This window comes from Rhinopithecus bieti, unplaced genomic scaffold (genome assembly GCF_001698545.2).
Source record: "Rhinopithecus bieti isolate Rb0 unplaced genomic scaffold, ASM169854v2 scaffold_13577, whole genome shotgun sequence".
In the NCBI taxonomy this organism is placed as follows: Eukaryota; Metazoa; Chordata; class Mammalia; order Primates; family Cercopithecidae; genus Rhinopithecus; species Rhinopithecus bieti.
In genome coordinates this window covers 527,314-552,333 of record NW_016807867.1, presented here as the reverse complement: position 1 = coordinate 552,333, position 25,020 = coordinate 527,314, and the positions used below count along the sequence as shown (strand labels likewise).

The window sequence follows — 25,020 nt, the reverse complement described above, 5'->3', positions numbered from 1 at the left end:
AAGGGTTTGCACACGGAGAGGAACACAGGAAGAAAAGCTGCCTCTGCTTCAGGTTTACATGGCCATGGCGAGTCACTGGGTGGCAGAGTATGTGCAGTGTCAGATACTTGTCAACTGTCTGGTGCTACCGGACTCCTGGAGTAGTGTCTCCATCCACTTGAGATGACACCAGGTGACTGGCCCTGAGTTCACCCACACCCAGAGAGTATTTGGATGCACTTCTAAACGCAAGCTGCTGAAACAGGGGCAGTACAGCATGAGCCAAACTGCGTGGAACGTCATGTTCAAAATCACAAAGTGACTGTCAAAAATCCGAGTCAAATACATAGAAAGAGAGCAGATGCTACAATATCCTGAGTGAAATGTCAAACTCATATTTTGTTTTGAATTAGTTTTTTTGTTTTGTTTGAGATGGAGTCTTGCTCTTATTGCCCAGGCTGGGATGCAGTGGCACGATCTCGCCTCACTGCAGCCTCCGCCTCCTGGGTTCAAGAGATTCTCCTGCCTCAGCCTCCTGAGTAACTGGGATTATGGGCGTCTGCCACCACACCTGGCTAATTTTTGTATTTTTTAGTAGAGATGGGGTTTTGCCATGTTGGCCAGGCTGGTCTCAAACTCCTGACCTCAGGTGATCCACCTGCCTCCGCCTCCCAGAGTGCTGGGATTACAAGTGTGAGCCACCAAAGCCATTAGTTTTACAAGAAAAAAATGAATTGTAAAAGGTGTTGGAATTCTAATAGTGCTGTTAACAACAACAAAAAGACCAATCAACCAACCAACCAACAAACAAAAAACCCAAACCCACACCCAAAACAAGCTTCCGTTCTCCATATAGCACCATCAGGCTTTTCAGGCACTTGATGTGAACACTTACACCTAAAGCTGGCAGGATGCTCCTCAGCTACTGCCCAGGCCTGTGCACCTGACGGCGCCCCTCAAGCCTCAGGGAAGTGCCACAATAGGGAAGAGCCGAGCTACTGTGCTTCTAATGTGATGTGGCTTTTTTTTTTTTTTTTGGAGACGGAGTCTCACTCTGTCGCCCGGGCTGGAGTGCAGTGGCCGGATCTCAGCTCACTGCAAGCTCCGCCTCCCAGGTTCCCGCCATTCTCCTGCCTCAGCCTCCCGAGTAGCTGGGACTACAGGCGCCCGCCACCTCGCCCGGGTAGTTTTTTGTATATTTTAGTAGAGACGGGGTTTCACCGTGTTAGCCAGGATGGTCTCGATCTCCTGACCTCGTGATCCGCCCGTCTCAGCCTCCCAAAGTGCTGGGATTACAGGCTTGAGCCACCGCACCCGGCCGGCATTTTCTTAAAGAGGGCCCCTCCCCAGAACTGAGTAAGCCTCAGGCACCTTGAAACCTGAGGACTTGGAAAGGGTCTTACATTAGCTTCCCAACAAATCCACCCCGCAGATAGGTAACAAGTGCCTAAATCATCCAGGTAACTTCTAATGGAAATAATATATATATATTATAAATTATAATAAACATTTGACTGCTATTAAATTATAATTTTATATATTTATAAATATATACTTATAACATCTCTATTTCTATCGGGGGACGGGGAGAATCTAATCACCTCATGGAAGGCTGAATTAGTCTTTCTTTCATAGAGTCAATTACTTCCCACTGCTCAGTATCTCATGCTGTACTGAAAAATTAAGTTCCAAGATACATTCCCCCAACACTGGGGAGATGTGGGGGTAGAGGGAGGGCTTTCTCTACAAGGACTTAGATCTTAATATTCGGTAAATAAAAAATAGGCACTTTATCATGGAGATCAATGCAAGAGGTTTCTCTCGAGGTTCACATGCGTATGCGTATCATAAACAATGTCGGTCGGTTTTCTTTTTGATGTGAACATGGTGCAAGAGGGATTTCTTAGAGAGGAAAAGAATCCAGAAATCCACTCAGGTAACTGAATTTTGTTGGCATTATCTCAGCTCTCCCGCTTCCTTTCTCCTCTTAATTGCTTTCCACACCCATAAAGAGGGGGGAAAACACAAAAACCCACTACGACCTGGGCTGCCAGGTTCTAATGATACATAACCACTCTCTAGTGAAGCTTTAATTATATGCCAAGTGGTGCACAGAGCTGGAAGCATCTGCCCTCCCCCAAGACACACCATCGCCCAGCAAGAGTCTGCATGTAGCCAGGCGGCTCAACATGCTCTCCTGTTCTGTGGTCACCTTCTAGAAACTTGAAGACCAAACCACCAGGCCAGCTGCAGTTTGCTTTGCACACCTGCCCCAGGAATTTTTTTATTTTTGTTTTTGAGACAGAGTTTCGTTCTTGTCACCCAGGCTAGAGTGCAGTGGTGTGATCTCAGCTCACTGCAACTTCTGCCTCCTGGGCTCAACCGATTCTCCTGCCTCAGCCTCCTGAGTAGCCAGAATTACAGGTGCCTGCCACCACACCTGGCTAATGTTTTTTGTACTTTTAGTAAAGATGGGGTTTCACCACGTTGGTCAGGCTGCTCTTGAACTCCTGATCTCAGGTGATCACCCACCTCGGCCTCCCAAAGTGCAGGGATTACAGGTGTGAGCCACCACGCTCGGTGCGGAATTCTTTTTAAATTCAAAATCTCACCCTTGCCCTTCTACAGTAGATAATAGTGGGAGTGACTTGCATGGATCAAAGTTTAAAAATACAGATATGGGTGCAAGACTAATTTGAAAAGGGTGCCACTTGCACTCTAAATGACAGGCTTTACCTCTGGAAGCTTCTCACTCTAAGATATGTCCTGACTGCGGCGACGAGGGGCCTTTTTATATTACACTGAAGACACACGCACAGAGATAAACATTCAGCTACATCATGGCTGGCTAATAGCACCTACACTAGGACTCAGAAATCCCGCTCCCAGGTATTTGCCCCAAGGGAAATGAAAAAGTATCTCCACAGAAAGACATGCACAACATTCATGGAAGCTGCATGAACAAATGTCGATCAACAGGAGAAGGGATCAACAAACCATACTACATCTTATACCACTCAGCTTTCTTATTTTTATTTTTTTGAGACGTAGTTTCGCTTGTCGCCCAGGCTGGAGCGAATAGTGCGATCTCGGCTCACTCCAACCTCCACCTCCCGGGTTTAAGCGATTCTCCTGCCTCAGCCTGCGGGGTAGCTGGGATTACAGGTGCCTGCCACTATGCCCAGCTAATTTTTGTATTTTTAGTAGAGACGGGGTTTTACCACGTTAGCCAGGCTGGTCTCAAACTCTTGACCTCAAGTGATCCACCCACCTCACCCACCTCGGCCTCCCAAAGTGTTGGGATTTATAGGCGTGATCCATTGCACTCAGCAATTAAAAAAAAAATCTACTGATACACATAACATAGGGAAATCTCACATGTTAAGTTGTACGAAAGAAGATGGACCCCAAAAAAGTATATGCCATGATCCTATTCACATGAAGTTTCGGAATAGGTGAAACTAATCTATGGTGACAGAAGTGAGAACAGTGATTGCCTCTGCAGGAAGGGGATGGGAAGAGTGGGATGGGGAGGGGAACTTTCTGCAGGGACAGAAGTATTCTATATCTGGATCAGAGCAGTGGTTATAAAATTCATGGAAATGCACACTTCAAACAAACAAGTGCATTTGATTGTCTGTAAATTACTCCTTTTAGCGGCTGCAGCAGGATTTGATGGGTGAAAGGATTAGCTCATCACTTTTGAGAGCTGCTTGATTCAGCAGAGGCTACTTGAGCATCTCAGAGCCTGATTTCCACAGGCACAGGCCATCCCAAAACAGTGGAGGATAGTCCCAGGATTTCAGGTGGGTGCCTCTGCTGGGCTGGCCACATTGGACTGCCCTGGGGGCCCGAGGAAGACGGGACAGGCAGCAGGACTCCAGGGCCTCGGAGGCTGACACTAAGGGAGGTGAGCAGCTCCACATAATTGGCCTGTGACCAGCAAGCCTGCCCCTTCCCCAATCACCAAGCATTCCCACCCAGGAGGGAATCTGCCCTCTGTCTGGGCAGAGATCCCCATACCAGCCTAGTGGCCAAATGTGCCCCAGGCCCTCAAAGAGGGCATTCCACAACCTGGCTCAAAGGAGCCAGGGCCTTCGGAGCCAGTGCCTGTTTCAGCAGCAGCTCCCGGTGCCTGGGGCTGAGTCAGTGAGGAGGGAGGGTTTGTCAGCATCATCATTTGTGGGCTCTGCCTCCTGCCTGTGTGTGTGTAGAGGGAAGGGCAATGACTTTTACAGTTAGAAAAACCTATTTTATGCAAAACCAACCCCCTTCATACTTGGGGTCTTTCTACTGGGCTCTCCCTACCAAAACCTGGCAGGGGCTACTGCTCTCAGCCCTCAGTGCTTGCTTCAATGCCATTCCTAGGGGAAGTCTTCCTTGAGGCCTACCCCCTGGAGTCCACCTCCAACCCTCCTATCATTTCCTGCCATTTGTTTTGTTTTGTTTTGTTTGAGACAGGGTCTTGCTTTGTTGCCCAGGCTGGAGTGCAATGGCACAATCTCGGCTCACTGTAGCCTCTGCCTCCTGGGTTCAAGCAATTCTCCCACCTCAGCCTCCCCAGTAGCTAGGACTACAGGCGCCCACCACCACACCCGGCTAATTTTTGTATTTTTAGTAGAGATGGTGTTTCACCACGTTGGCCAGGCTGGTCTCAAACTCCTGACCTCAGGTGATCCACCCGCCTTGGCCTCCCAAAGTTCTGGGATTACAGATGTGAGCCACCGTGCCTGGTCTCCTGCTGCTTTTCTAAGATGGTTTCCTCCTCATGATTATGGTGATCTGTCTCCTTGTTTACTATTTACTCTCTGACATCCCCACTCACTCCAAGGTGGAGAAGAACGGGGCTGTGGCTAGTTAGTTCTCTACTGGGTAAGGAAGCCTGGCTCATAAAAAGGCCTCAATCAATACTTGTTCAACAGGCGAATTCTATACCTATTCCCCAACACACAAAAATAAAGCAAACACCCCAGCCCCCGCCCCGCCCCTGCCCAGCTGCCCCACTCTGATTCCTACAAGTTCAATGCAAATGCATGAGAAACGGCCTGTAACCCATGTCGGCTTCTAGGAAAGAAGTCTCCAGGGAGCAGGGTTGAGGCCCTTTGTAATATACAACATACTGTCAAGAACTTAGATGAGAATGCTGAAACGTGGATTTCCCACATTTTATCAAAGTACCAACATCTGTGGCCAGAACAGGAAACACGTAGGTCTCCAGGAGCCGACCAGGAAAATGCAGTCCACGTGCAATTCCATTCTCTATAGCGTGGAGTATTCCCAGGAGCACTGACTGCACAGCCAATGCGGTGAAATGACAAATGATCCACCTGGGAACATCAAATGAGGAGGGCAGGACATACATGCTGACTTGGCAATCTTCTAGCACAGTCTAAGGAGGAAAAGTTGTATGTGTGTACGTGCACATGCACATACACACATACTGTGGCCTGGAACCTCAAGGCTCACAATGAAATCATTTAAAGAAAAAAAAGATCAGATAAAAAAGATCAGATCTGGCACCAGCCTGACACTAGGCCTATAAAAGGAGAGGTTGGCATTACGTCTAGGCATAACATGTCTGGTAGGAGAGCTCCTGCCAACATCGATCAGAAATAGTGCACCTTCCTATTCTCTTGGTTACCTAGAACTCTGCTACACTGTTGGCCCAAAGAATGATCTTCATGTCCAACCCCGAGGTCAGCAGTTCTGGGGCTGACTGCTGAGGAATGTGGGATTCAGAGACAGGTGGGAGCATGAAAAGAGTCCCGAGCCAGGAGTTCTACCCTTGATCCCCCATTTCCCATCTATCAACTAGGAAAGCCTCACTTGGACTCCCTGAGCCAGTTTCCTGGCCACGTTGCTTAATAAATAAAGTGAATTTTAATAAATAAGGCAGTGAACCACATAAAGCATCCTTATTCTTACACAAGGTGCTGCCCCCTTGATATCAGGGCAATCATTCTGGCCATTTATTGAACATTTATTACGTGCTAGCCTCTGCCAAAGATGAATATGCCTTGTTTTTTTAAATAAACAGGTCATAGAGTGGAAGAAAAGTAACTACACATGGCGCTGGTTTTGCTTTCTGTGTTAGGAGTTGGGGCATGAGTGAGGGAGGGTGAGGAGTAGGGACAATTTTACACTAAATGCCTTTGACTTGAATGCATTCTCCAATGACTAAATGCATTCTGACGCCATGTGGCGTATGAGAGTGACCAATGAACGATGTGCCAAAGAACAAGAAGATAAACGCTGAAAGTAACTGGCAAGGCCCCAAGTTCTGCCTGGTGTTTCTCTGACAAACAGCAGAGAACCCTAAGTTCTGAATGAAGATGTGGGTGCCCTTTGAGTACGGGGATTGGTTTCCACTCTGGCTACTGCAGATACAAAAGCCTAGAGGAGAAAAAAGACCTCCTGGTTCACTCCTAAGGCTGGGACTCCTGAGAACAGCTCAGGCTGGGAGCAGGGGAGGGAGGGAACCAGAGGAGGAAGCGCTTGGTTGTGCTGGCCCTGCCAGGCCCGGCTCATGGGCCAGAACATGCAAAAGGCAGGGAGGCGGTGGGGGTGTTCTGGGTGGACGGCTCCAACCTGATGCTGTGCATGGCAGACCTGGCCAGTCGACTCTTTTGAAAAAGTGCAGCTCCCCTCCTCCCATAGCAGGCGGGGCTCTGCTTGCCGCAAGAGTCAGGGCAAGTGGCCCAGAGAAAGCACCCAGGGCCCCGCCAGGCCCCTCTGGTGTCTGCAGAGGAGATGGCAGCCCTTGGTGGTGGGAAACAGTGGTCAGCCGAGAGCAGAAACCAAAATGACACACAGGGAAAAACAGGAAGAGTCCATGAAATCAAAACAGCAGTGAAAGGTTTTGCATGTAACACCCACAGTGTCCTACTTTCGCTTTCCCAGGAGAGAATTCTGTCATCCCCAGCCTGGGGCCAAATGTTTGCTCAGCGTGCACAGGAAGGCCTGCAGCCACCAAGGAACTCCAAACAGAGCTGTACTTGAACTCAGCACTCCCAGGGATGAGCCTGGTCCTCTCCACTGGGGTCTGTGGAGGTATAAGCTCGGACATCCCCCTTCAGAAGAGAGGGTCCTCCAACCTGAGCTGGTGACTTTGTGGCCACTGGCAGCCCGGCCTTCCCAAGCATCCCGAAAGTGGTGTTTGCAGGCCAGGTGGCCGGCAGGATTCTGGACAGCAGGCAATACTGGTCCATCCGTGGGCACCCACACCAGGGAGCTCCTCAGGAAGGCCCCCCAGGCAGAAAAGTCTTTGAACACGCCCCCAGTCACCTCCAACCCATGCTGGGGCAACTGAGGGGCTGTGGCAAACCGAGCCTCCTTTCCACACTACTCACCATGTAGGAAGGGAAGATCAGAACGCGTTTGTGCTTGCCACAAGGCCACTGGGGGTCATCCAAGAGATTCGGGTCATAGTCCATAAAGTCTCCCAGGTCACTACCTGCAGATCACATGCAAAATGCAAAGTGATAATTAGCGGCTCCGGACCCTCCCCAGCAGAGACAGCCAGGAGAATGCCAAGTATAGCTGCACTGAGGAAAGGCTGGCTTTAGGGCACTTAGCTCAACGTCACCGCACTCACTGACTTTTATTAGACATCTCCGCGTGCCAGTTAAGTGCATTCTCCTCTCCAAAGGGTTCACCAAATTCTAAACATCCTGACGTTTTTTTCCATTTTAGAAAATTATGTATTAATCTCCCTGAGCCAGGAGAGCAAAAAACTTTACACAGTGTGCAAGATGCAGAGGACACTCTCAGAGTGTGGCCCCGAAGAGGTTCATTGTTCAAACTTGCAGATCAAATTCGGAGATGCCTGTGCAGCACGATTTGCTGTGAATACTTCCAGGCAGGCTATTGTGTCTGTGTGAATACAAATCAGAGTGGCCACCAAGGCACAGCTGTGAACGATCAGAGGTGGCCGGAACACCAGGACAGGGCTTCAGAACTCAGCACTTGGGCAGACCTAGGGAACGTCACATTCACCTGGAATTTCCCTGAGAGTAGAAACAGCACTGCCTCCTAAAGTGTTTTCTCCATGTGCCAGTTCTTACAAAGGTTTGATCAGCAAAGCTAGAAGTGTGCAAGTCTTCCTTCAGCCGCCAAGTTGGCTCACCCACGAGGACCGGCACAAAGGAAACTCTCACACCTGAACCTGCACTTCAGAGCCCAGATTTTTCTTTTTAAAAGTCCGAATTGAGCACCATGAAAATATAGGACAGAACCTGGTCATTGTTGGGAGGAGCTGAGTGGTCAGGGAGGCTGGGAGACACAGCCATCTCTGCATGGTGTGCATGGCCTTGGCGTCTCTCCACGTGGAAGTTCAGGCTGTCAATGACTGGGGCATCTGATTAGAGAAATCACCTGTGGCTTCACTGTGGGCCTGCATGGCCTGAGATCAGGCTTTCCTAAAAGTCACGTCACCTGTAGGCCCCCGTCTTCCAGTCTGCATCACAGGGAGACCCAATCCCCATGTAAAGAGACACCTCCCACCACGAGCTACCACACCCAGCCAGGCCACGGTTACCTGTGTCGAGGCTCCCCTGGGTGCCGCTTGCCCGGCCTATGGAGAGGCTGCGGTGGCTCAAGTTACGGAACTGGGAGAAAGAGGAGGTGGAGTCTATGGTATTTCTCCGGGCTCCAAAGGCATTTGTGGGTAACAGAAATTGGGTATAGGAAACAGTCTAAAAAGTGAAGACAAAAATAGGCCAGTGATTATTCCAAGGCATTGCTAGCTCTGCATTCTGATCAAGCTACAGTTGTCACCCCACGTTCAGGTCCACTTTCTCCTATTTGCAATTCTGAAATCCAATGAGATCTGAACAATGACATTTGTTTTGGTACTCATTGGTGCCAACACCCAACCTCAACTGACTTAAGGTTACACATAGTTTTAACTTCCCCACTGGGTCTGACTGTTCCTATCACATGGAAGAAACATGAATGTATTTGACAATAAGGTACTATCTCAGAACCTGCTGGGGTGTTGTGTAATCCACGAGGCACACACTGCATTGCTTTTTATAATCCATCAAGTGCAGAATCCCAGAACACTTCAGGCCCCAAGAGTCCCTGGTGAGGGCTGTGGCCTCCTACCCTGCTCCTCTGGCAGATGCTGCATATGACCCTCCACTCTATCCCATTCTCCCTGGCTCCTATGGGGACACTTCCTCGTTAGGGGTGAACAGAGCAAATGCATTGCTTTTCACCTGCCCAGGCAAGCATCTTGCATGCACCCCATCTACACCTTGAGCTCCCAGCAGCCTCATCAGCAAACAGACTACCCCGGGACAGATTCCCCAAGAACACCTGCATCATTGTATACACGGATTTTGGAAGGGTTGATGAGGACTGTCTGGACCCTGCACAAAGGGGAGGGTCATCTTTCAACCTTTCACTCCTGAGACTTCAACCCCACGGCTTGTTGCATGTGGATGGAAGAGGAATGTGACCACCCTGCTGCCCTGTGGTCACAGTGTAAGACTGAGGGACTCATGGGAAGCTATGACACTTTCTAGTAGCCTGAATACTGTTTGCTGACACCACCAGTGAATAGATGCTCAATCCACTCATCATGCCACCCCGGAACATGCCTGTGTGTGAGGTACTCATAACTGCACATTCAGTTGTAAACAGCACTGGCAGAGAAACACACGTGCCGTGGGAACTCCTGCCATGCTGCTACTCAGTCACCGGCTGCACACTAGGGGAGCCGGGCAGGCTGGCATCACATGCCTGGGAATCTGCCCCAGACCTTGAGCCCTCCACCTTGAGAGAGGCTTGTGGGCTGTCCCCGTCCTCTGCTTCCTGACCCTTGTGCCTTCAGCACAACTCGGTGACCGGCGGCCTGGCAGCCTTACCTTCCCATCAGCACCCAGCTCCACACCTTCCAGACCAATGATCTCTTTCAAACTCACTGCGCCAGCTGATTGTCTTCCTCCATCCAACTTCAAGTCCCTGGGAGGACAAGCCAGAGGGAAAAAAAAATGCTTTTGTGTGCACCCCAAAGAGCCATGAGGATGCTTACTGCATGAGACAACACGGTCACACCGATGCCAATGACCAGGTGAGCCATGGTGATGGGAGAGCCCTTTTTCCCTCCTCGGGGGCTTGCCAGTGACGCCTTGTTGCAACCACTTTGACGTAAATGAAATCCAACTGAACAGAAAGGCTGAAGATTAAGCTGATGGTTTACAGACATCCCTCCTTCTTCCACGAGGCCCCTTATGTTCCTAGAGACGGCCAGTGAACACGAGGCCAGAGAGCATTCCCTGAGCACCGTGGGACCACAGTTTGCTGGAATCTAGCTGCTGGGTTCTTTCTTTCTGTTTTTTGTTTGTTTGTTTTGTTTTGAGACGGAATTTCACTCTTGTTGCCCAGGGTGGAGTGCAATGGCACGATCTCGGCTCACTGCAACTTCTGCCTCCTAGGTTCAAGCAATTCTTCTGCCTCAGCCTTTTGAGTAGCTGGGATTACAGGTGCATACCACCATGCCCAGCTACTTTTTTTGCATTTTTAGTAGAGACAGGGGTTTCACTATGTTGGCCAGGATGGTCTCAAACTCCTGACCTCAGGTGATCCACCCACCTTGGCCTCCCAAAGTGCTAGGATTACAGGTGTGAGTCACAGCACCTGGCCTGGGTTCTTTCTAATGTTGTGTGAGACCACCTCTCCTTGCTGCTCCCCTTTCTTAGGAGAAACGAATTCTTATCATAAACACCTCCTGGGTGTATTGTTGGTGATGAAAGAATTAATGCCACAGTAGTCACCTCTACTACCTTGCCAAACCACCTAGAAAATGAGTATCTTTTAATAAAAGAATAATCTCTAGTAATAACAAGTATTCATTCATTCATTCATTCATTCATTCATTCAGGGACGAAGTCTTGCTCTGCTGCTCAGGATGGAGTACAGTGGTGTGGTCATGGCTCACTGTAGCCTCAAACTCTTGGACACGCGCCATCCTCCGGTCTTGGCCTCTAAAGTGCTGCGATTAGAGGTGTGAGCTACCATGCCTGGCCAAACAAGCATTTATTTAGCACTTTACTATTTCCAAAGACTCACACATCATTTCTCTGGTTCTTTAAGATGACCCTATGAGAAAGGCACTACTATTTTGATCCAATTTACAGAGGAGGAAACTGAGGCCCTTGTGAGATTGCCAAGGTCACTAGGATGGTAGGCTGGAGAGTTCATCCAGTGTCATTTCTAGTACATCACATTGCCGTGGAGATGCAAGATGGACTCGCTGTGGCTATGCTCAGGTGTAACTGCTCACATCCCAAAGGACCACACCCTTCCCCTACAGTAATTTTTAAAATTTGCCACATATTAGAATCGCTTGGGGATCTCTGACAAACTGTTATCTGGCTCCCACCCCCAGACAGTTGGCATGGGGTGTGACCTGGACACTGGGAGTTCTAAACACTCCCCAGGCGCATCAAAACTGCAGCCATGTTGGAGAATGACCAGGTCTTCATGTTCTCTCTGACACCCAGTGCCTGTTCGTCAAAGTCACCTCAGACCCACAGCATACTTGCTGTATGGCCTGGATGGAGGGACCACATTCAGGGGCCAATCTCCCACAACCTATGCAAGAACAAATATACTGCAGGGGCAAACTGCTCCCAGCCAAAGACAAAGTCATCAGGTAAGAAGAGAGGAGGGAGCCAAACGAGTGTCGAGAAGAGAAGGGAAAAAAAGCTATCCTCAAATATAGAAAAAAAGCAGGGATGCTCTGACTCTGTTAAGCCATCATCCTAGTCTCTGAGCATGACATGAATGAGCCGGTTCCCTTATCCTACCTATAATGTGGAGTCTGATTAACAGAAATGCCCATGACCTTCTGTGTCCAGTAAGTGCTGCATTTCCACAGCAGGCTTCCTGGGAGGCCATGGTAGTGCCACCCTCAAAACATCTCTGGAGTCCCATTCAGAATCGACACCAAAGTCATGCAGACGAAAGCCAACAACCAACTCTGTTCACATCCACAAGACCGTCTGCCCTACTGCTGCACCTGCTACGCAGGCAACCCAGGGCGATTCTTAAAAGACTTCTTAAAGCAATTACGGATGGAGATGATGAATGCATCGGGGCACTGGCATAGAGAAATGCCTACAAAGCAAAAAAGTGAACAAGGCAATAAGGCAAAAATACCTGTGGTGGGCAGGGAGGGAGGGGACTGACCACATGCAGAGCAGGACAAAAACAGTAGTGTCTTCCTTTTCATTCAAGGACCAGAAGCTCAGTTCCATGGGCTTCCTACTTTTCCAAAGCCAAACCCAGCGAGCGTGGTCTCCAAATTGCCAACTCCCAGATAATTTTCTCCTTTCTTGTTTCCATTTTGCCAAATGGAGAATGTTACTTAGGACTGAAATTAATAGAGAAGTAGGGAGTATCTTTTTGGAGTGAGTATGCCAAGGGAAATAAAGAGAATTCCAATAAGCCTATACTGAGACGGTTCTCAGATGGAGAGCTGGCTGCAGGCAGGGGCAGAGTCTCAGTCCATTTTCATATCCTGTCTATACAATGTCTGATATGTAACGACCTATTTACTGAGCTGAACTAGTGTGGCTCTTTGCCGTCTCGCCGGTACTGGTACATACAGATGGCATGAAACGGTATGATTTTCCACTGTGCTCCTTTTCATCTGTCTTCAATTTGCTCACAGGCTCACTCCTTCCCCGGGGCAGCCTTGTCCTGGCCAGCTGTCTGCCTGCCACCAAATGTGCACATCACACATCACAGTTAGCAGAACCAAACCAGTCGTGCCTCTTCCACATTCCCCTTCTTGGCACTTCCGCCAAAGGAAATGAAGCCCTACCAAAAAAATATAATCATGTGCTCAAGTCCAAGATTCCATTCCATGAGATAAAACCCAAACCCATTTAAAGAAACAGGGATTCTTAGACCCAGTGGATTGTCCAAGCGTCTCAGCGACACTTGGGACCACACGTAAGATGGGCAAGGCTCCACCAACCCTACCCACAGAACTGGTCCCTCGAGAAACAACGTGACTCACTGTAGTCACCACTTCCCCCTGGCTTTCCACTTACGTCATTCTGCTTTCTAAATTACTAAGGCCAAGCCAAGCAAGAAAATAAGCAAGAATAGTGGGGCCACCCTTAACTGCTACTGGAGACACGTGAGGCTCGTTACAGACCAGTGCCATGCAACACAACCGCCTGTGATGATGGAGATGGTCCTTATTTACCTTGTCCCACACGATGGTTACGTGTGGCAACTAAGTGCTTGAAATGTGATCAGTTGACTGAGAAACTGAATTTTTAATTTTATTTAATTTTAATTAATTTAAATGTAAATGGCCACATGTGGCTAGTGACTACTAAGACCCAGTGCTTCTTTGGTAGGACTTTTGCTACCCTTACAAGTTCCTCTGGCAAGATAATATAGTCACAGATATTTAGTGACTTGGATTTGGTCTCCCAGTTTTCTTTCCAAGAGTGGCCTATTTTCTGCCTATTGCCTCTGGGGATGTTTAAATTACAGGCCCCTGCAGATGACGCAGCAGTGCAGGATTCACCTAAGTCGGGAGGGAAATGACCATGGGGTCCACAATCAAAGGGGGCCCATGCCCTACACCATCAGCACCCCAAGAACAGGCTCCCCGCCATGATAAAGATTCGTAACTCATAGCTGGCACAGAGCAGCAGATCTTTTTGCCTGGAGGGGTCACGGGGCGGGTGTGACAGAGTTTTGGCAGTGCTAGGGCAACCAAAGGAACAATAACCAGCGTGTGTTCCCCCAATCCTAGGCATTACGGTAGGTTCCAGGCCCTTCTTTGCACGATACTGGAGACGGGGAGGGAGGGGTGCCCACTGAAAAGTGAGTCTCAATTTCCCCTCAGCCTTGTAGAAGGGGGGTTTATAGTTCATATTAAGTAGATTTAAAAAGAAGAAATGAGGTATTTCTTATACGCCAAAGCTACTCACACTTCAAAACTTCACTGATACAGTAATAAATATCATCACAGCTCTAGAATATTGACAGCTTCGTGATGGCAGAGGGCAACTTTTCCATGCTTTTCCTCCGTCAGATTCAGGGAGAGGTTATCGCTAATTTCAGGGCTACCATTTTGGTGGGTTTGAATTAAGAGTGCACGCGTACAGACGTGGACATAGTCAGCGTCCACAGCAAACAAAACAGATCTCATCTAAGCCACTTCTAACAAAGTCAGTTTCTTCTCATAGCTTTTGAATTTGTATATGTTAAGACTCTTGGGATCTAAAAAATAGATCTTTCACAAAGAGGCTGACAAACTTTTCTGGGTTCACTCTTACTAGTTTAGGGCTCTGATCAGTGTTGCTGGAATATTTCTGATATTAACATGAAACATGAAATTGCTGTTCTTTGATTATATCTGACCCCCATAAACAGTGGTTTCACATTGTGCCACATAGCGTAAGACCTCAGGCAACTGCTCAGTCTTTATGTGTGAGTGAAAAGCAGGCGAGACCCATGGTCTTTGCTGTCCTTCTCTTTCGGAAGCCTAGAAAGTTGGAGGTGCATGCAGAAAGGAACTCTGAATGGTGTAGATTCACCCAAAAAGAATATTTTAAAAACTCCAGTGAAAAAGAATGAAGAAGTCCCAGTGGAGTGTGATGCAATCTTGGTATTTCTAAGATCATTGTTCTGAATTCTCATTAAAATGGTATATAAAAATAGAAATATCTATTAGGCTAAAATGCCAGCATTAACCCTCCAGCACCAGGAAACAGAGCTAGGGACTGTGGAACTGCAGCTGGAGTAAATAAAAGCAAACTGAAGTTGAAGTTTTCACTTTCTTTGAAAAAGCCAGAAGATTTTTTCCCAGACACATCTAGCGTTCAAATACTATTTTTTTAAATAATTTTTATTTTTGAGATGGAGTTTTACTCTTGTTGCCCAGGCTGGAGTGCAGTGTCATGATCTCGGCTCACTGCAACCTCCACCTCCCAAGTTCAAGTGATTTTCCTGCCTCAGTCTCCCAAGTAGCTGGGATTGCAGGCGCCCGCCATCACGCCCGGCTAACTTTTTGTGTTTTTAGTAGAGACGGGGTTTCACCACATTGTCCAGGCTGCTCTCGAACCCCTGAACTCAGTTGATCTGCCCTCCTCAGCCTCCTAAAGTGCTGGGGTTGCAGGCGTGAGCCACCGCACCTGGCCCTACTAATTTACTTATATTCCACTTCCTTTTAAAAATGGCATAGAGGTAAGTTCAAATACTACACATGAATATTGTCTGACATTGTGTATGTTAGGTTTAAATGCTATAGCTTTTACTCAGAGGTGAACACATTAGTCAGGTTATAGGAAATGATCCCATTTCTACAGACACCCTAACTGAACTACTGGCAAGGAACTGTGGACGATGCAAGGTTGTTTGATTCCTTCTCTCCACAGTCCTGGGTAGCGCTGCAACTTAGGCACGTGTCCCTAGAGGAGCTGCTTCACATTCTCTGAAAGTTTGTGAACTTCTGCAGAGGCTGTAGGCAACACACACACTGAACATCCAGGAGAAAGATATATACTTTTTTTTTTTTTTAAATAAAGGCTGACATTTAAAACTGGTCCATGGGGTAGGTGAGTGGGAGTGACTGGAGGGGTACAAGGGAGGGACTCAGAAGATGGGGCGGGGATTAAAACAGGAGATGAAAGCGTATTTGAGGACACAGCCAAGCAGCAGTTATACCTTTAAGCAATGAGCAGAAAAACAGGTTGGTTCATTTTGGGAGTGTAAACTCATCCTTCATAGGATGGCACCAAAATTAATTTAACGCAGCTCTCCTTGAATGCCTGTAATTTCACTGTTATAAACCCCTGGGCCTCTGTCTTAGTTTTGGCTTCTTCAGCACAAAGCACACACGCACAGTTGTGGAGTCATCTGATCAAAGCAGGTGGCTAATCTAGATATCTTGGGGCGAAAGGGGAACACCTAGGTCATTATTAATCATAAAACGGCCAACTCTGGACTTCATCTTTTGTAAAAGGCAAAATGGTTTTTACTTTCCTCTTCTGTGGCTCCCTGGCAGAGGCCCAGCCAGCTGCTCACTGAGCCATAATGCATGGAATAGATTCTGACGGGAAAACAAGATTCCCTATTAGATAACAAGAAGTTCAAGCTATGGCCCTTTCCTCAGGGAGCATGATCAATGAACTAATATTACTCTTTTAAAAAAAGGCGTAAGACTTAAATATCTAACACCCGGGAACTAGACGGAAAAAGTGTGATCCAATTAACTAGGTTCCAAGGCTTTCTGCTTCCAAGATGGAGTGGTTCTGACTTCTCTCCACCATCCTTTCTCTAATGGCGCTCTGAGCCCAAGACCTTGGAACACCTGCCAGCAGCTCCACCAGGCGCTAGCTCTTCAAAGGACAACAACAGGTCGAACACTTTGATGTGTCAATAATTTAAAAGTCAATTAAATATTAACAGGATTTCCAGACCCTTCAAAACGAATAAAGAGTGAGAGATTTCCTGCACCTAAAGCAAAGCCTGAAAGCTGGATTAGGAAAGGAAATATCACTTGTGAGCTAAATTTTAATTAAGAGATTTACACATGCCCCAGAAGTCAACAACACAAGTCTTCCTCTTAGCTTAAGAGTCCCGTTTGTTACCCCTTCCAATACAGTGCAGCTGCCATCTTGGACCAGGCCTGCTTGCTGGCATCAAGCAGAAGGTGCCTCCGCAGTTCAGAGACAATGGAACAGGGTCCACAGTTGATGGACAAAAGTAAAGTCAAAAGCAGCTTTTAGTCTAGAAGTCCCTTCCCACTCCCACTGAGGACTCCATCGATAAGCCATCCCCTGCAAGGGCAACTGGCAGAAAATGAAGGGGTCTTAACGTAGCTTATAGCCAAATCTTTGTCTAAAGGCAGCTCCTATAAACAGCCAGATAATGGCATGAGTCATCCATGAGATCATTCCAGAATCTGTCTTTATGTGGGAATATGCTTGGTGTGAGGAAAGAAACACAATTTGTGAATGTGTAATTTTCCACAACAAAAATTTTCTGGGGAAAGTGGGTGGGGAAGAAGGGGGCATGGGCCTGGAGCCAGGCAGGGAGCATTTAGGCTTGAAGGGTCTAAGAATAGAAGACGCTGTTCTCTGGGTCGCAAACAGATCAACACTCAGGAAATGGACCCAAATGGATGACCTCATCTGAATGCCCCCAAATGCCAAAAGCTAAGGATACAAATACCATGTGAAAGCTGTTGACAATTTAAAAACACATCCCCCAGAGGCACCTTGCAACTCCACTGGGAAGCCATCTTCTTCATCACATGGTCTGTGATGCATCTGCAGTAAGTGACCCCTGCAACTATCATACAGTCAAGTATGGTTATCTGAAGAGGTGTGAACCTACACACACATCACAGAAACTCTTTTTGCTGAAATCACCTAGTTTGGTGAGTTCACATAATCTCCAATCTCAGGTTTACTAGGTTCACCCCTACTTTCTTCTGGTCAGATCCACGTGTACAGGAAAACCGACCCATATCCAGGTCTCAGGAAATAAAAAGCCTTTGGTGGCTGGTGCCAGTTCTTTCATGCACAGGGACAATTCTAGGACTAGTTCTCAACACAACACCTGCAGTCTCTCACTCACCCGTGGGTTGTGCTCTAGAAGCTCCTGGGCTGGCAAGCTGGAACTCAGAATGCCTTTTTCGTTGATGCAGTAAGTGGAGATTAGCCTACTCAAGGCTCTCTGAGTCTATAATGTAACTGGATCAGCCCAAAAGCAAAAACAAGAGCTCGGGTCATAGGAGCAAAAGGTCAGAGGGTGTGTGAGGATAAAAAAAATAGGAGGAAGTTGAGTCTCTTCTCTTGGTTTCCTGGTCCAGGCTTGACCCTAAGGAATCTTTTTTTTTTTTTTTTTTTTTTTTGGTGAAGGTTTTTTTTTTTTTTTTTTGAGATGAAGTCTCATTCTGTTGCCCAAGCTGGAGTGCAGCGGCGTTATCTTGGCTCACTGCAACCTCCACTTCTTGGGTTCAAGCGATTCTCCTGCCTCAGCCTCCCGAGTAGCTGAGGCACATGCCACCATGCCCGGCTAATTTTTGTAATTTTAGTAGAGATGGGGGTGTCACTATGTTGGCCAGGCTGGTCTTGAACTCCTGACCTTGTGATCCGTCCACCTTGGCCTCCCAAAGTACTGGGATTACAGGCGTGAGCCACTGCACCCGGCTCAGCAACATTTTAAAGGTCAAGTTTGTATTATTTCACCTTCTTCTCTGAACTTCCCTTTCCTTCTTAGGACTCCAGGAGCCTTTCCCCTAAGCTATTCCTGNTCAGCCCAAAAGCAAAACAAGAGCTCGGGTCATAGGAGCAAAAGGTCAGAGGGTGTGTGAGGATAAAAAAAATAGGAGGAAGTTGAGTCTCTTCTCTTGGTTTCCTGGTCCAGGCTTGACCCTAAGGAATTTTTTTTTTTTTTTTTTTTTTTGAGATGAAGTCTCATTCTGTTGCCCAAGCTGGAGTGCAGCGGCGTTATCTTGGCTCACTGCAACCTCCACTTCTTGGGTTCAAGCGATTCTCCTGCCTCAGCCTCCCGAGTAGCTGAGGCACATGCCACCATGCCCGGCTAATTTTGTAATTTTAGTAGAGATGGGGTGTCACTATGTTGGCCAGGCTGGTCTTGAACTCCTGACCTTGTGATCCGTCCACCTTGGCCTCCCAAAGTACTGGGATTACAGGCGTGAGCCACTGCACCCGGCTCAGCAACATTTTAAAGGTCAAGTTTGTATTATTTCACCTTCTTCTCTGAACTTCCCTTTCCTTCTTAGGACTCCAGGAGCCTTTCCCCTAAGCTATTCCTGTTTTTCACAATTCCTTCCCTCTCTCTACATGTAAACCCATAAATTCCTTTGCAGTGCCGAGGTTTCCCACTCCTGGCCCTATGGTGGTGGCACAGTAGCCCACAATGGGGGCTGGAAAGAGAGGGGAAGAGCAGTGGTCTTGGATAGAAGTGTTGGACAAGCTGTTTACTAAGTGGGGTCTGCCTGTTTAGGGAAGTTGAGAAAGTTGCTTGCAACTCATTTTGTGAGCTGAGGGTCGCCAAGCCAAACCACAAATCCACACTAGAAAAGAGAAGGCCGTGACTAATGTGGATAAAAGGCAGAAAGATTCAGGCTGGCCTTGGCAAGTGTTAGCTGAGGAAAAAGGAGCTGGTTTAAGGCTGGGACTCTTCCCAGAAAATGGCATAATTTACAAGCTTCATCTGAGAAGAGTGTTTACAGCTATGGGAAGGTTTGATGTTACAGTTACAGTGAAAAAGCTGGGCAACATCTGTTCCTCTTCTCTGTAATGGGCTTGTTTTGAAAGGTGGGATTTAGCAAGAAAGATCAAAGCAAATCAATGGTCTCTTCACGTTCCATGAAGTGTATGCATTAAGAAAAAAAAAAAAGACTGGAAGGAAATAGACCAAAATGTAAATGGTGGCTTTGTTTAGGAGGTGAGGCTCAACCACTGTTATCTTCCTTTTACTTTTATACATTTTTCAAATAGTCTTTAAGAAAAATGTACTACTGAGGAAAAAAAGACTGAATAAAAGCAGATCTCAAGGTGAATCCAGTGTGTTTGTAGAATTGTACCACTGACAAACTCACTGTGAACCTGACTGGGAATTGCTAAGCTTAAGGAGATCTAGAAAGAGCAACGAAAATAGCTCTGTGACAGCCGGGCGCGGTGGCTCACGCCTGTAATCCCAGCACTTTAGGAGGCTGAGGTGGGAGGATGGCTTGAGCCCAGGATTATAAGACCAGCCTGGGCAGCATGGTGAAACCTGACTCTACAAAAAATACAAAAATTAGCTGGGCGTGGTGGTGCATGCCTGTTGTCCCAGCTACGCAGGAAGCTGAGGTAGGAGGATCGCTTGAGCCTGGGAGGTCAAGGCTGCAGTGAGACAAGAATGCACTACTGCACTCCAGCCTGGGCAATACAGTGAGACCTTGTCTCAAAAAGAAAGAGAGAAAAAAAAAAAGAAAACGCTCTGTGACTGGACAAAAATGGAAGTGAAACTAATGCTTAATGAATATCTACTACAGCCTGGCAGGGTGCTCAGAGCTTTCACATATAATATTTCATTTACTATTTCATTCAGCTCCCTGAGGTGGACATTAGAGTCCATTTTACGGATGAGTGAATCTGGGGTCAGTAAGGCTAGTTCATTTCCCAGGACTGAGGTTTCTGCCTGACTGCCAGCTTGTTCCCATGTACCACACTGCCTCCCTGGCCGCAGGTGCCCATAGGTACACGATCACAAGGATGGCTAAGGGCTGTGGTTTTCCTAATGGAGGCACCAAAGGAGGTGGAGGGTGGGAGTGGGGATGAATGGGCTACTTGCGCCCATTCCCAATTCTCCAGAACAGCTCTGTGGTTAGCTGTTTTATCTACTTCAATTCTATGAAAACTTATATTGGAAGAACGGCTTCTGCAGCTTAAAAAAAAAAAAAAGTGAAAGCCAACAGTCTCCAAGTTCCTTCCAGCTCTAAAAGACGATGTTTGAGCTGAAGAGCGCTCCTCACTGCGCGGCTCCTTGTCGGCCTGGCGCTACCTTTACCTTAACAGCCTTCCACTTCACACACCCTTTAATGAATTAGCTCAGGGCCACCCCCCGCAGAAGCGGCCACGCAGTCTATCCCTGGTAATTAGTGGGACTCTGGGATCAACAGCTGTGTTATTTGAAAGGCGTGGGCACAACCCATATCCAGCCTTTAGTCAATGCATGCCAGTAAGTCCTGATAGCTTCCTAACACATGCACCTGATTAGAGATGGCCATGCTGGGCTTCAGAAGGGCCTAGCAATAAGGAGTAGATCGTGCGTGGATGAGTGTGGGTGGGTGGTGGTGGGGAGGACGCAGGAAGGGGCTTCAGTCTACCCTAGACACAGAGAGGGGCTCCAGGGACAGGATAGAGCGTCCCACTCTCTACAGAACTGAGCCTGGGAAAAATACTTTTTTTTTTTTTTTTTGAGACGGAGTCTCGCTCTGTTGCCCAGGCTAGAGTGCAATGGCGAGATCTCGGCTCACTGCAACCTCCACCTCCTGGGTTCAAGTGATTCTCCTGCCTCAGCCTCCCGAGTAGCTGAGATTACAGGCGTCCGCCACGATGCCCAGCTAATTTTTTGTATTTTAGTAGAGACGGGGTTTCACCATGTGGGCCAGGCTGGTCTCGAACTCCTGAACTCGTGATTTGCCTGCCTCGGCCTCCCAAAGTGCTGGGATTACAGGCATGAGCCACTGCACCCAGCCAGAAATGCCCTCTTCTTACTCTAGGCTAGATGCAATCTGAATATGTCCTGCACAATATGGGGCTGTATCACTTACATGTAGCTCACATGCTGCTGGTTTGGAGATGTTCAGACAACCTGAGTTGATAGAGGACTAGGTAAACCTGCCAGCCAAAAGCCAGGGAATTCCAACAGGGCTCAGGCAAAGACTGCAGAGGCCAGTGTGACCTTATCTAAAGGCCCTTGGCATCCCTGGGCTTAACATTCAGGGTGCAAGTATTTGTAAGCGGCTCTGCAGGTGCAGAGCACTCGTGATCGGAGAGAACTGCACAGGCTGTGAGGCTAATGTCAGGGGAATCACCTGGCTCATGGGTGGCAGGGGCCTCGCTGGCGCTTAGCACTTGCTAAGTGCAGCTCGATGCCCTCTTTTGTCACTTCAGGCTTAGCAACTTTCACTGTGGGTGGGACAGAGTCACTTGGAGAGAAGCAGGACCCTGAGGTCCATGTCAGTTCATCCTTGTTAGCACCTTCTGGGGCCTTCCTTATGGCCAGCCATCCAGCTCCATCCTTTTATGGAGGTGCCCTCAAGGATGAGGTACCAGGCTGAGGGACCCTGAGAGATGGCACCTGCTTCTGCTGAAGTAGTCTGACCGTCCTTTGTTGGAACAAACAGGTAAGACAGATAGATAGATCGATCGATCGACCGATCGATATAGACAGACAGACAGACAGACAGACAGGTAGAGCGCGCAAGTGCATGAGCACTATATTCATGAACACAGCAATTCTCAAAAGCCTCAGAAACCTTGCTTTTACTCACCCAACACACAGAACCAGAGTGACCACTACTTTCTGTGCACAGTGCTGTAGATACCTTGAGGATTAAGATGCAATCAACACCCACAAGTGAAAAATAAGTTAAAATGTATATTATAAGCCCTGAGACATGAAGGGGCTCTTAGTGGAGCTGGGGGTGGGGGGACAGGTGCTGTGGGGCACTGAGAAAGCTGCCTGGAGAGAGGGCTGAGTATCCCCAAAGGTGAGGAGAGCCTGATGCATTAAGGTAGCTTGCTAGGGCTGAGAGGGGCTGTGCTGAGAGAGGGCTGGAGAGGAGTGCTGAGGCCAGAGCCTCAAAGGCCCGTTTCTGTTAAGTCTGGGGGACCACAAAGGAGGTTTTAAGTTAGGTCTGGATGAATCCAGAGCCCCTGGGCTTTGGAAATACATTTGGACATCTATGCAGTCGCACTAGACACTGTCTTGTCCTTAATGGGAGCACATCTATGGGGACGGAAGGGACCTTCTAAGCTTCTTAGGGACCCTTGGTTCCCTGAGGGCTCCCTCCTGGGCCAGGTTTGGATCAGGGGCTTGAGTTCTCCTTGATCTGGGGTTCTTCAGTCTCCCCAGGTTCAGTTTGGGGACAGGCAGATCTTTTGGTGAACCACTGTGGCAGAGACCATAGACTAGCTCATGATACTCAGGTAGCTGTTAAAAACTACACTTCCCGGGCTCCCAAGGCGGCCTAGGTTCTGCTAAGCGGAAGCACTCATGGGAAACCTGGAGGTGGAAGTAACACATGCGGAGATCAGAACTTCTGGCAAGCCTAAGGTGGGGGCCCCAGATGGCAGCGTCAACAGCACTTCCATGGGAAGAGCTCCAGGGTAGGGCTGTAAGTGGGTCCTGGCTGTGTTGCCCTCACTGTGTTGGTCCTGGGTGTCTGTGCTGGTTTCCGTCTGTCCTAGAAATCCTGTAAGGTACCTGAAAACCATGGCCCCACCCCAACCATCAGAGGGGGCTCTGATGACTGCAACTCAGGACACTGAGCATAACTACCCTCCATTCCACCCTTCTGTGTCTCTCCGAGCCACTAGGGGTTCATGCTGCAGGCAAGACTTTGAATTCCTAAAGTAAAACAACATGAAGACGGACAGTTAACGGAAGCATCTCATTGTATCTGGCAGACGATTTCCTATCGTATGCAAGCAAACTCTGTAAATCAAACAATATTTTATGAGCAGTTAAGAAAGCTCTGTGGCTCTGCCACAAATCCTTTTGTGAAGTGAAGACATGCCTGGTACTGTGACTAGGAATCCTCTAATACAACTACGTTGCACCCTTTCTCAAAGAGAAGCGTTCTTCATGCATGCTATCAGGGCATGAGAAAGACCCTTACTGCTCTCTAAATTGCCTCCTGGAGGTGCTCAGGGGGCAACTTGGGTGTACTGGGGAAAAGGTGCTGGGGAGACTTGAGCTGGCAGCAGCACTTCAGGGTCATGAGCCAGGAACACCCACACCTCTGCAGACAGCCAGTGCATCAACACCATACAGACACCAGGAGAATTTCACCAGCTCCACACTCTCCACACACCTTCCTATCCTGAAGATGACAATTACCCAGATGGGGAAATTACATAGAGTATTTTTCACTTAAGACTCCACCCATAGGCCGGGCGCGGTGGCTCGAGCCTGTAATCCCAGCACTTTGGGAGGCCAAGACGGGCGGATCACGAGGTCAGGAGATCGAGACCATCCTGGTGAACATGGTGAAACCTCGTCTCTACTAAAAAATACAAAAAACTAGCCGGGCGAGGTGGCGGGCGCCTGTAGTCCCAGCTACTCGGGAGGCTGAGGCGGGAGAATGGCGTAAACCCGGGAGGCGGAGCTTGCAGTGAGCTGAGATCCGGCCACTGCACCCCAGCCTGGGTGACAGAGCGAGACTCCGTCTCAAAAAAAAAATAAATAAATAAAATAAGACTCCACCCAGGGATGTCTGGTATTTGCCTAGGGAGCATGCAAGTCTGCAGGTGAACCAGCAAGCTCCAAAGCCTTCCGAAAGTTACAACCCATCAGCTCAGCAGCTGGGGTCCCCAGAGGGCAGCCCGTGTGTGGCACACCTATGAGCCGTGACCTCCAAGCTCCATCTTCACCAAAATGCACACCAGTCAGCCAGTGCTGCCTGCCTGTACTGGTCCCGAGCCAGCACGCCCAGCCCCAAAGGCGTGATCATGAAGGGAAATACACTTGGTTCCCAAGTATGCGTTCCAGCTTCCCGGGCTGAACCGCCTCCACAGCAGCAAACACAACAGGGCAGATCTGCAGCCACACTGCCTGCCCCCACCTACTACCACCTGGGCAGTTGCTAAGCCTTTCTCGGCCACTAGCCTCATGTAAAATGGTAATACGGGCACCTACCTTGTGAGGCCGTTAGGCAGATGAAATGAGTGAGCGTATATCAAGCACGTGGGCCAGTGCCTGGGATGCATACACTGTAAGCACCATTCAGGTCTCAGCTCCTATTATTACCTCTGTTTGTCATGTTCACACACATGCTTGACTGCACCCTTCGTTAATCCTACAGAAATGTGCTCTTCCCTCAAATATCCACACCATCCATCATGGTAGGGAAGAGCATGCTGGAGACTGCAGTGCCTGTTAGATGCTCGGGCAGTCTGCTTCAAGCAGCAGCTCTAGAGACCACCGTGGGGCCGATCCGTTACCAGCTTGGCGTAAACCTGGTGGCATGTAAAACGACCCTGCACATTTTCCAGTGTTTCCAAGCCTAGGCTGATTAAGTCCCTAGCCTCGTGGCCCACACCAAGAAAAAATGTGCCCAATACGTGTATAGTGGCAAGAAGCCACCAGATCTGCACATTTTAAAAAATCTCAATTTTCACTCTGATGGTAGTTTCTTTTGCTGTGCAGAAGCTCTTTAGTTTAATTAGATCCCATTTGTCAATTTTGGCTTTTGTTGCCGTTGCTTTTGGTGTTTTAGACGTGAAGTCCTTGCCCATGCCTATGTCCTGAAGGGTATTA

General features: G+C 48.3%; 1 protein-coding gene across 1 annotated transcript in view; it reads right to left on the bottom strand.

Annotated features, from left to right (window-relative positions):
• The window catches only part of CABLES1 (Cdk5 and Abl enzyme substrate 1), a gene marked incomplete at its 5' end in the record, with an annotated part of 128,452 nt that overhangs the window by 14,729 nt on the left and 88,703 nt on the right, over positions 1-25,020 (bottom strand). The window contains 3 exons of the mRNA XM_017883980.1: positions 7,329-7,432; positions 8,516-8,672; positions 9,849-9,945. Of these exons, the coding sequence (XP_017739469.1) occupies positions 7,329-7,432; positions 8,516-8,672; positions 9,849-9,945 (358 nt within the window). The remainder of the gene's footprint in view (positions 1-7,328; positions 7,433-8,515; positions 8,673-9,848; positions 9,946-25,020) is intronic.